The sequence below is a fragment of the Microtus oregoni genome, unplaced genomic scaffold (genome assembly GCF_018167655.1).
Source record: "Microtus oregoni isolate MIOR12 unplaced genomic scaffold, Mior012 000001F_ref0000356, whole genome shotgun sequence".
Taxonomy (NCBI): Eukaryota; Metazoa; Chordata; class Mammalia; order Rodentia; family Cricetidae; genus Microtus; species Microtus oregoni.
Window position 1 is genome coordinate 32,094,311 of NW_024543060.1, and position 13,389 is coordinate 32,107,699.

The 13,389-nt window shown below is 33.9% G+C and overlaps 1 protein-coding gene across 1 annotated transcript in view; it reads right to left on the reverse strand.

Annotated features, from left to right (window-relative positions):
- Positions 1 to 13,389, reverse strand: part of Dach1 (dachshund family transcription factor 1) — a 359,268-nt gene that overhangs the window by 118,944 nt on the left and 226,935 nt on the right. The window contains exon 4 of the mRNA XM_041667539.1: positions 1,535 to 1,707. Within this exon, the coding sequence (XP_041523473.1) occupies positions 1,535 to 1,707 (173 nt within the window). The remainder of the gene's footprint in view (positions 1 to 1,534; positions 1,708 to 13,389) is intronic.

Below are 13,389 nucleotides of genomic sequence, written 5' to 3' on the forward strand. Positions count from 1 at the left end.
AGGTGTTGGCATGCTTTTGAAGAAGTAAAGCTCCGTTACTTTGTTGTCCCCTCTTTGAACATTTCCTTCCTTCCTAGATCTCCTTCCTTTGCATTCTGAAACGTAGATCAAGAAACCACATAAATATTTCTGAATTTGTAACAATATAGCTATGGGTAGATTTCTAAAGACAATTCCAGAGGAAAATTAACTTCTTCCTCCTACTTATCTCAAATTAAACACAGTTACTAAAAGCTGCTTCCAGATTGCAGTATTACAGTTAACATGATTCACTACATAGACAACTGCATGTATACAGAAAAGAGTCGTAATCCAAGTCTCCTGATATTAGTCCATGCTTTCTAATTCAAAATATATAAGGCATAACCTCCTAATTTATAACTCTACTTTTAAACTACTAAATCTGTGCCCTAGATATTTTATTTTTATATCTTACCTAAAAGAGAAATTGCAGGATGCTTACATTTGAAAGTTATATAAGTATACTATGTGATTTTTGAAACAAGAATAATTGAATCTTTTTATAAAAACAGCTTATTTTTAATTATGTTACAGGTAAATTTGTGTCTGTCTGTGTATATACAAGTGTATGTGCTGCCAGAGTCCAGAAGAGGGGGTCAGGTCTCATGAAGATTGAGTTACAGGAATTGTAACATGCCTGAAATGGGTGCTAGGAACCAATTCAGGTTTTTCTCCATGAGCAGTAAGTGCATGCTCTTAACATTAAGTTATCTCTCTAGCCCCAACTTCTTATAATTAAAACTAGTATTATAAGTGTTAAAATAGCATACATCATAAGAATAAGCATTCTTCAAAGACTTTTTTCTCTACTTCAAAGGTCATTTCTATGAGATTTTATACATGTCATATTCTTAGTGCTAAGTTTTCAAAAAGTAATAAGTGTAATAATGGCAAAATGTTTTTTGAGGAAATGTGACCTCACCGGCTTGCTCCCAGCGAGTGGATTTTAGTAGCTAATCTTTATGCTCAGCAATGCAATTTGATTCCTCTCCTTATCCGATATTTATACTTTGAAAATTATATGAGACATGCCTACTCTCCATTACATTATTTTACACACCGTTTAGACAATGCATCCATACTGAAACATTCATATTTTAGATGCTGGCTACAATGAGAAAGATTGTTTTATACTTCCAATGTGATATGTTTAATAAGCAACAGAATTTCGCTCCCAAGGTTGTCTGATTATCCATACCTAAAGGCTTAGTAGACTATTGATAGAACAATATATAAACATCTGTGTGTTTAAGAGCCAAGATAAGTTGAACCATATCACTTACTTAACTCACTCCCCTATGTTCTTACTATTAAGCAAGAATTTAAATTTGCTCAAGCTAGTTTAAATATCTCCCCTTACTACATGTAGTTTTTTTTTTTCATTTACACTCACAGACTATTTGATAATCTTTAACTTTTAGAGGTGAGATTTACTGATAGGAATAAACCAAATGTACAAAAGGATGGTAATTTAAGATGAATATCCAAAACAACGATGCGATGAGACAGCTACCTTAATAACTGATGTCTCCACCCTAGACGGAGGACTTTGAACTTGTGCCGCTGCTGCCATATTTGCAATGGTGCTAAGGTGGTTCATCTGGCTCATCGCCATGGTGACAGATGCTGGAGGTAGGCTTACAGGGATTAGAGGATGGGGCATCATCATAAAAGGAAGCTCCAGTCCTAAAAGCAGAAAATACATAGATCATCATTGCTGCACTGCAGTTGGAATTATCATTGACATGTCATTAAGGGTTAAACTGTTGAAAAATACTTTAATAGTGATGGTCAAGGAAAAAAGTTTATTCGTATACAGTAATATTCACTCATGACTGGGAAGTTAAGCTTACAGTTTGTTGCCATAATTCATCACATCATTGTTTGTGCCTGTTTGTGTGTATGTGTTTAATATATACATATATTCTATTCTTGGCTCTATTATTTCTCCGGGAAATGTAACAAATTAGAGACATGCTATAGTTTTCACTGATTAACTGTGTGAATACAGTATATGCTTTTATCATTCTGCTAATCATTAAAGAAAAAAATCTTAAAACTACCACTTTTAGTGCTAAAAATTGCCATCGTACCATTTGGCAGAAGGTGGCTGTGCTGAAGATGGTTGAGAGGATGACTAACTGGAAGGCTATACGCAGCAGGCATGCGGGCATGTGTAACAGGCGCCTGAGATCCCTGGGATGGGGAAGAGTGCAGTGTTTCCTTATCCCAAGAACCACCATTGCTGCCTGTGGGGAATGAATATAAATTATTTGGATATAATATTAATCCAAATCATCCAAACACTAACTTTAAATGAGATCTGAGAAGGATTAACATTAGGGAATTAGCAATTTGGCTTGAAGGGAAGGTAGCTGTAGTAAGAAAACTTTTCCCTGACCTGTGTTTGCTCATTGTTTTCTTATTTCTTAGACAGGATGTCAAATTTCAGCAAAGTAATCATTTTGAAACATTTAACCTACTTGTAAAGTCTAATCCTGTTTGAACTAAGCAAGTTAATAATAAATCATCTTTGCCGTACAACAAATTCTCCTTTGAACCAGAGTAGAATAGATGTTACCCAATGCAAAGCTAGTCTTTTAGTAAATGGTAACCTGATCAAGATTAAGTTAAAGTGCATGACTTAATCCAACAACAAATAAAAAAAAAATGGATTCCTAAGAACAGAACTTGGTTAGGCAATGAACAAAAAACCCAAAAATCATTTTACGAAATACAATATCAAAGCGACATAACAAAGGAGTGTGAATGGGTACATCACTGGCTTTCAAACAACAAGAAATGCAAATTTTGGATTGGAGCAGTATCAGTTGTCAAAGCTAACTATACATTGGAGGACAGAGACTTCAATATTTAGGACAATGTTCAAATATTCTAGCTCTTTGGAAAGATTTCTTAGAAGCAATTTACAAATCCTGTCTTCAGATTAGCTTGGTAACATGAATACATTCTTCTAGAACATTTTAAAATAAAATTATCCTTTATTTTTTTCTGCTACCTTATGAGTTTATTTTAAAGTAGACAAAACTATCAAAAAGATGGAAACAGCAAAGTTGGTAAAACTCCCATTTACTGCTTGAGCTCTACTAAAAGCAGTGCTGTAAAATCTCTACGACATACTTTTCAATGAAGACTACTTAGTTACTGCCATGATATTTTTCCTTTACTTCATGAAGATAGTTAAAGTTCAATATAAATTCAAACTCATTAGCTCAATACTGTCTGCATCTCAGAGGAAATTGTTCAGAAGTGGGTAATGAAAACTCAATTCAAATTCTTCAGCAATCAAACAAAGCAATTTTATTAAACAATGAAAAGAATCAATTAAAATGGATATCTTTATTATTTTACTACAAACCATGACAGTTTGGGTTTTAAAAGTTCATAATGCCTCACTTAAAAGATATTATTCCAACCTGCTTCCACATTAGAGTTCATTTTCATATTCAATAAATTTAGATACCTTACTCTTCTACACAGGACTCTTTATCTTATCCCAGGCAAATGTGAAATAACTGGACAGATGTGATCTTTCCAAAGGTACCATGTCAAGAGAATACTGGGATAAAACACTCCAAATAACCTCCCTTTATCTTACATATTTAAAACACAATAAGTGAAAAATTTAAGATAGTCAATTTAAAGGAAAAATGGTAACTGAAAGTCTGCTTGAATAGCTGTGGAAAGATAACACTTATTTTCCCATCTCTGCAGAGCACCAGTCTGTCAGATTCTTGGTCTACAGAGCTGTCAGCATACCACACGAGTGTTTTTATCAGGAAGTCTCTTATGCTACATTGAATTTCTCACTACGTGGAAGGCTCTTAGCCATCTCCACCAATCATCATTTGTTAAAGACTCATGATGTTAGCTCATTTAGGTAATAAATAGAGCAAACAATTAAGAACTAAGTCTGATGAAAAATATACAATATATAACCAAGTCAGCTGTAAGTGATTTTTGCATTATTTATAGCATACTCCTTCTCCATTAGCGTGAACAAATGAGAAATGAAAAGCGGCTGCTTCAGAACAAGACATGCCTACAATTAGTAAAGGTATAATCTCAAGCGTTTTCATTTTCTACAAGATCTGTAACACTATAAACAAATACATAAATACACACATGCATATATACTTTGCCTCTACATAATGAATATCCCCAAATATTTAAAACAATAATCACTTTAAATTGTATTTTATTTGAAATAGAATTCATCAGATTCCCCCTCTTCCTTCCCTCCAGCATCTCCCAGCTCCTCTCTTTTGAATCCTCTCTGTGCCTCCACCGCTCAAGTTGATACCCCCCTTTCTCTATTATTCGTATGTCTGTGCATGCATACACACACATATATACATATATAAGCTGATGAGTTCATCATGTTCTTGTGTGTAAATGGTTTCAAAGCTGACCCCTCTACTATGGTTAATCACTAAGAGGATCATATTAAAAGGGCACAATACTTCATCTCCCAACAGTTAGTAGTTGCCTATTGTTCTATGGTAGCACCCAACAAAGTTACTCCTCTTCCACGTTAACAAATCCACTGCTATTGCCACAATTACTTCTAAGACAGAAGGGAAAATGTTGGCTTTAATAAATAGAAAACGTTAGACCATTTTGGTTGCAGGAAGGAGACAAAAAAGATATCAATTTGGTTTTCCGCTTCAGTTTCTCAAGAAGCACTTTCTTTATTTTACTGACAATCAAAATGAAAAGATGATTCTGATACAGCCCTTTCATCTTGAAAGAGATAATCAGTTGTTTCTAGCTCAAAGAGTATTTAAAAATATAAAGTGGTAAAAGTCAAAAAAGGATTCGTAAGCTCTTTGAAAAACTCATATTGCTTTGTTTTTGATAACTTAGAATATTCAACCACGTTTTAATGGACTTAGCCAAAGGTATTCCCCCCCTCCCCCAGTTTTGGGCAGATCATGAAGGAACATAGGCTAGGTAGCGCATGTTTATGGCTGCATGGACTGGTAACAGCAGGCCACACAGGAAATTGCTATGTAATGACACCAAGCGGTCAAGCCGAACGTGTGATGACCTACATCTACAGTCGTCACATGTATTTACTCTTTTGTTTTTAAATTCATAATAATATTTGACTTTAAATTTCTATCTCCATCCATGATTTAAAGTTTCCTTCTGAAATATCACCTTGAATTCGAACATTTACTTTTCTATTCATTTTGGTTTATTCTTAGGCACATGCTATTAAAATGGAATTTATATCACTCTCACTAAAGAAGAAAGATAATCAACTCAGATGTTGAAACACAATTCATAAGTAAGACAGGAAATAGAAAGTGCGTGGAAAATATGCTTATTTTTTCTTTATTCAATTGCAAAAAAATGAGTATATGAATGAATGGCATGATTTCTAATCCTACTATTAATAATTGTTTTAACATTTAATTTATTCCTTTAATTCTTATATATACCCAATATGGATTCCACAACAGTTAACTACATTATTCTCAAATATTTTAAATAGAGTACACACAAAATAATATAACAGAAATTATGGTGACCTGTAAATCTTTTTTTTTAAATTATCATGCATTAAAATTTGAAAAACATAGTTGAATATTATTATCATTTATACCTAAGTGACATAGAATGTGTTGTTCTGATTTCCCACAGGTTGACCGTGATAAAGGAGACAAATCTCTAAGGGATTAACAATCACAGTACTGCTTAGTGAGTGACAATGACAGGCTGTGAAAGGAACCTGACATTGTCAAGATTCTTTGACAATGAAAATGTCAAGAGTGGGTGCTTGCTGCATACCATTGGAGACCACTTAGAAGGATGTCAGCTTGATCCTACAGTGAAAACATGGCTACTGAGCAAAAGCAAACACTAGTCACAGATTCTACAGACATTTAACTGTTACTTCAGAGATTAGAAAAACAGATAAAGGATTTTTCAGTGGATACCTTTCATCTGAAGTGAAAAATAACACATAAAGTACTATGATTATTTTATGCTGGTTCTAATGTAAACTTAGAAATAGTCCTTATGTGGACTATAAAACAGAGTCCTTCCCTCTGTCTGTTTCTATCTGCTTCTGTCTCTATACCTTTCTGTCGCTCTCTGTCACCTATCAATCTATCATCTCTCTCTCTATCCCTTTCTCATTTACTAGCTGTGCCCATTTGATTTAACACATAAATGCTAAAATAATCTAGTGTTTTGATTTGACATCAAATTGTTTTAGATAAAATAAAATGAGCAATTTTCAATCATTCATATCGACCTTACTAATTGACAAAGGATAACTCCAGAACATGAATCCACAGACTACAATGTAATTCTTAGAAGCATAATTAAGGCATACTCTAAACTGGATCACTCTGTGAAACTAGGGATCAAACTTGATGCCTTGAGCTTCTTTCGTGTGTACTAATCCACTAAGAAACATCCCAGTTAAATTGCAACACCTTTGAGACCTATTTACTGAGAATCTTTGGAAAGTCATGAAAACAGGAACAGCCAAAAGAAACCAAAAATAGAGAATTATTTCAATTTTAAATTACGAGGACTTTGAACTCATGAGAAATACTAGAATCAGTATTTTGTGTTTGTGTTGAATACAGATCTTGACATACTTTCCGTCTTTTATACCTAACTCCAGAAAGTTTGATGCAACTGAAAACAAAAGAAGCACAGCCATTACTATCAAGATAAAAGGTAAAGCAGTATATGTGCAGAAAAAAGAAGTGATTATATCAGAGAAGACAGTGCTGTTTGATGCTATGGCTGTGATAAGACTCATTAGCACCACACTGTCACTGTTAACCAGATGAAATAGACCCCTGAAACAAAGCAAAACAAATCCAGTGAACCAGAAAACACTCCCATAGGATTCAATGCAAGGGAAGAAAGAGTTGCTAACTTCTTTTATATTTATTAAACTTATGAATCCTGTTAACATATGTGTTAAACTGATTGTAAGTAAAAGTCCAGTGATTTATTTTCCATGGAAATAATGCTGAGCACAGATTTGTTTATTTCCACAAATTAGACTCTGTGGCAGACATTGACATAGAAAGGACCCTACCAGATATATATGTGACCTGTCAATCTTAAATATAATCACAGTTCCTCAAAATAAAGTATTATATTATACTATATTATTATATTATACTATATTACATAATTATATTATATTATGCCATATCAGAGGTATTATATCAAATATCTCTTAAACTACTAGCGGCATATATAGTGTCTTTCATTTGAACATAATTGTTCATATGAACAATTATTATGAAACAAATGTACTAGGTTTTATATTCCCCAATAGCTTTTCTACCGTATCAAAGAAAAGTGACCGTTGTTTTTCCTATAATCTTTTTAATAAGTGTCATGGCATACAGCACTAATTTTGGGTACGTATAAGTTATTAAGTTATAATTTTTGTAAGGCCAAGACAAGTTAAAATCAGTATTAATTTCCATTACTTCATACAAAATTTGAGATTCAAAAAAGCATATTTGACATAAAATAGCTACCCAAAAAAAGCATTATTCCCTTTTAGAAGGGATTGCTCACCCATAAGAATGATATTAATATTTTCACTTGTATGCCACTTGAAGTTAATTAGTTTCCCTGACACACCAGAGTAAAGCTCAAGGAACAATATTATCTGCTAGTTGTCCAAGCCAGAAACAAAGGTACAATCCTTATCTTCTCCTTTCTTACCTTTGATGTCCAATTCTTTTTATATCTGGTTGACTGCATCTATGTAATTTATCTCTACACTTTTTATATCTAAAGTGCTGCAATCAGTTTGAAGAAGATGAAGTTTGTACTATAATGTAAAAATCCTAACACTTGTCATTCCCCTGCTTAAAAGTCTTAATGATTTTCCATTTCTAAGAAAAATGTTCAAAATTTGGAAGGTTGTTTAGGTATGTAGGCTTGGCTCGTGTTTCGCAGTTATCATAATATCCCTAGCATAGAAGAGGATAAAATCATCTAGTAGGCTGTTCTTGACTTGAAAATTGTAACCATGATCAGTCTTTTTTATTGTTTTATTGAGCTATATATTTATATGTAGTGTGCAGATAGAATACAAAAGGGAACTACTAATAGATGATGGTCATAAGCAAATTCATTTTTAAATAAAAATAGAGTTAGAAAAAGATAAAATATATGATATCTGTATGATAGCCTTGAAATAAACTTGATTTATATACAAATGGAGATAAAATAAGTAAAAGTGAAAATGAAGGCCTAGGATATGGATGGCAAAGAGAGGTATGGTCCCATCATTGAAGAGGCAGCGATGATGATCATGGAAATATCTGATGTGTAATATGAACTTTCTATTAACAGTCTTTGTGCCAAGCTTATGCATGTAACTATCCAAATGAATCTTATTTTATTTATTTGTTTTTTTTTTTGAGATAGGGTTTCTCTGTGTTACTTTGGATATTATCCTGGAACTAGTTCTTGTATACCAGGTTGGCCTCGAACTCACAGAGATCCTCCTGCCTCTGCCTCCTGGGTGCTGGGATTAAAGGCATGTGTCACCACCACCTGACTTTTTATTATATTTTATTTTTGAACATTTTATTGTGTAATCCTGGCTTCTCTGGAACGCAGAGAGATCCACCTATCTCTATCTTCCAACTGCTGGGACAAAACACAGGTGACACCATACCTCACATTTTGACAAAAAAATTATTAATAATTTTGAAGCAAACATATTAACAGTAATGTTATAAAAATATTTAACCTGACCTCAATCTAATTCCCAACATCATGAAATCAGAATATTAAAAACTATTAATCAACTTTGTGAAAAAGAAAGGCGTGAATTAAAATCAGTTCAGTTTTGATAGAATGACTTAAATATAGATTAATATTAAATATGTTATATTTTAGAATATATTAAATAGAAATATAACAATACAATCTGAAAGTAAAATAGATTCAGGAGGAGAACTGAGAAATATTTACAGGGTAATCTTCAAATATGTCAGGGGAGTATGTTGGTTTTTATTATGAAGAAGTGAATCAAGCTTAAATAAATAGCATTGCCTGATTCCCACCATTTGATAAAATGCCATCCTCAATATTTAAACATGTAGAACCACATTTTCACCTCCTGTTAGTTAAGTGATCAAGGTGCCTTCACATTGTCAGAGATTTTTATTGCACTGTTGTCCAGAATGTCTTCCACAAATCTTCATGTGATATATATTTATATGAACACAAACTTTGTATTTGCCCATGGTTAATATCTCAGTAAATAATGCAATTTTATTTACTCAATATATTTCTATTTTTGCGTGTCTTAAGTGTGTATCTTTTTGGGTGTGGTGTATGATGCTAAAAAGTTAAAAAGTGGGTGTTCTTATGTGTTAGGGGTATGCACATACATACTGAGACCAGAGATTGATGTTTTGTGTTTTCTCAATTTCTTTTCATCTTATATATTCATGTAAGGCCTCTTTATTGCCAACTCAGCTAATCTAGGTAGGCAGATTATCTCAAATAAGATTGATCTTTTACTCTAAAGCTGTGGGATTGTTAGACAGCTGGTCCAGCATTTAAGTAGGTGTTGGAGATAATTGTTTTCTAAAAACAGAGAAAGAAGCCATGGATTTGGACTGGTTGAGAGGTAGGGAGGTTCTGAGAGCACATGGAGGAGAGGAAGTGTAATCAGAATATAGTGTATAAACTTTCAATAATAAATAAATAGACGGAGACAGACAGTCAAACAGACAGATAGATCATATTAGCATAACAACAAAGAGGTATTTGAGATCACAGCTCAGTCGCTCATGCTTACCTGACCGGCAATTTTCCTACTGTACCGAGGTCAATACTGAATTTTTTCATCTACTCATTTCTCCGTATCTGTATGCAATTCTTGGTTATCTACTTGGTGTCCAGCATATGCCAATAATGAGCACATGGATGGTCCCATTATGTATATTGTGGTACAATTTTGATCAAGTACGGACAGACAACTGTGTGCTGTGTATGACCTTCAAATATGGTTTTAGATCATTATCTAGCATACTGTTTTTCTTTCTCCTTGTTTGAAAGAACATCAAAATTTAGGCATAGCTTAGAATTGGGATACAATAATGTAAACTTATTCAGAGCCATTTAGTTTTTCATTCAGCATTGAAATTGTATTAATGCTAATGAAATGACTCTTTGGACTGGAGAGGGAGGGGGAGAGGAGTGGGGGGACAGGGAGAAGGGTGGGAGGAGGTGGAGAAGGGTGGGAGGAGGGGGAGGAAAATGAGAGACTGGGAGGAGGTGGAAACTTGTTTTTTTTTTTTCTCCTTTTCTCAATAAAAAAAAAAGTCAAAAAAATTTCCCTGGAAATTTTTGAAATGATTAAAATGCTCAGGCATTGGAGCTCAGGGTACAATTCAGTGGAACAATATACATGTAGCATGCATGAGGCCCTGGATAAATCACCCACTATAACACCATCAAAAGCGAGCCACTTTGTACTCTTAATAATGATATTAGTTAAAGGGATTTAAAATAGATGTATGGAAAAAACTCAATGTTGCATTTTTAACATAAAAATATTAAAGTCAAATTATTTTCTATAAGTGTTTATGGGTGCCTTTAACACAATTATGTATTTTTTGAGAGGTGGCTCAATAATATTTAACTAATGTGTGAAATATACTTCAAATGGTTTATTGTCAAAATCAGCTAAATACATGAAACTCAGAGAATAAAATATCAAAATGCAACAAGTAAAGGACAAAAACAATTTCAGGATAGATTATTTTAACCAGAAGATGTTCCCAGGTGTAACCTGTCTTGAAAACTCATGCTTTTTAATATAGTTATAGAAATAATAAAAGGTTTTTAAAGTGACTTCTGTTAACAAAAGCATTTTTTGGGGGGTGTAGACAGATAGCTCAGCTGTTAGATTATTTGCCTCATTTGCACAGATCCTAGGGTTTGAGTCCAAGCATCACGTGATCAAGTACTTGTACTATACATATAAATGTAGCACTTGGGTGGCAGAAGTAAGTGGATTGAAGTTCGGTATCAGCCTGGAATTTATGAAACCTGTCCCACAACCCATGAAAATCACCTGCATCATCAGAAGAGGAATAACTTTCCCTGCACATTTACTCTATTTTCCCATATGGTTTCTATTTTTAAGCCAGCTCCAGACAAAAGTAAGTATCTATTCACACTTCCGGATATTTGGACATGTGGGTCCTAGAACCAGCCAACTGTAATCGTGGTATGGTATTTTCATAGAATAATAAAGTTAGGACAGATTCTGTAATCACTGGGAAAAAAGATCATATTTTGTCTACGAAAGATTCTTCTTGATAATCATATAGTTATTAATTACTCGATGCTTAAGGTTCCAACAAGAAGAAAATTGTATTTTCAATAGACAGACTTCTTAAAATATTTCGAATACATTATCTTTCTTTTATTATTGTTAGTAGGTAATGATAAATTATTTAAATCTTCTTTTATTAAACTGAAGATTTTTTTAAAATTACCTCCTTCCGTTTGAACATTTTTAAAAACATGGTTATTTAACTCCTCAGATTTAATATTTTTTAAAATTTATTTTTGCTGTCTAGCCAAGGTTGGAACTGAAACTCAGGTTGTCCTCAAACTTTGGCCGTATTGTCTTAGCCTTCCAAGTGCTATGATATACAGGTCTGTACCACTGCGTCCACTGTGTCATTTTAATTTTGGCTATTCCTGTGAAAAAAACTGATGAGGATGAGAAAAACATGGCTGACGTAGTCAATTATTATTCTTGTGGATATTCTTTTGTTGTTTATTGTAATGGAGCCTAAATCTGTGTGCAGTGTTTGACTCTGATGGTATTGGTGTGTGATCTCAGGCAGTTAAATAAATCCTTCTTTGCATCATTCATTCTTACTTTATGATTAGTATAACCAGTTAATTTTACAATAAAATATGGCTATTTCAATATTACTTTACACTTAACAACGGGTATTGATCCTGTCAAAACTTACTCCTCGCTTAAACTTTTTCAAACTCTTTTTCTTATCCTCCTTCACATTTCAATTGAAGAGTTCTGTAGATTTTAACTGTAGAATTTCATTTCTACAAAAGCACATTGAAACTATTTATTCTTGAGATGAAAATGAGAGTCTTATTCTCAAGTTTAGAATTATCCATTTAACTTGCAATCTTCTTAAGTGTTTTCCTGTGGCCAGTCTCTAAAATTGTATTGGTCCTTTTGACCTTGAGAATCTCCTTGCCTGTCTGCCCACGGGAAGACGATGAAAGTCATGAACACAATGTCTTCACAGTTTGTAATGGAAGTGAATGTTTGCGTTTCATATAAACAGTAGCTTTCAACAAATCTGTCCTCTGTATAAACTGTACTAATTCTAACACTATTTTGGTAGTCCTGCAAATGTGTTGAGTTTGTCTCTTCACATGAAGCCTCCCCACAAAAAGTCTTTTGCCTCCATAATATTCTGTACTATGGTACAGCTGGATGAATGGCACCTTTTCAAGGTAAATTTAGTTGCCTTTCTTAAGGGAAAGGCTGGCCTTAGAAGTATATTGGACTGATCATTGTCCCTAAATTGATTCTATTGCAAGTCAGAATATATTTGGCTCATAGAACTGCCTGTCCTGAGCAATGTGTCAAAGACATTCATAAATGGTGGTCCAGAATGACAACTGGGAAACGCAGTGAATAGAGGACCAAGCACACATTAGGAACGCATCGGAAGTCAGAATGAGGTAGGGCCAGAGCCAGATGATGATAGCTCTCAGATGTCAGGATGATGAGTTTGGTCATCAGCTTAGGCAGAAGACAGAGATGATTAAAGTGATAGATCAGATAGTCGGACGAGGAAGGAGCTCATCGTCAGGACCAACCATTGCATGTTCTGTCATCCACCACAATGACAGTGATATGACCAGGGCAAGTCTCCTGAATCTCATATTTCATGGTACTGGAAAATTGACAAAATGGGGTGAGGGAAAATGTGTTCATTTCCACTACTTCTTTCAAAGAGAATGACTGAAAAACAAAGTGGTTTCCTGAGTAAGACATGACTAGGTTCTGTTAGATGATGCAGGAGTTACTCTGTTCTTTACCTGGTTCTACAGACTTGTAAATTACTAACTTATATGACATAGGGTTTGCTTCACTCTAAAATAATAAGGGGACAAATTCAATTTTATTTGGGGAGTTTCTTATGAAGGGACACTCTTTCTAAATAGAGGGCAATACTTTACAGTGTCTAAAGTCTTTAAAGAAGAAGTCCCATTAAAGTGTTTTTACAGATTCAGCAGTGTGGACTTTTTAGACCTTCCCTGAGAGTACAAACTTGA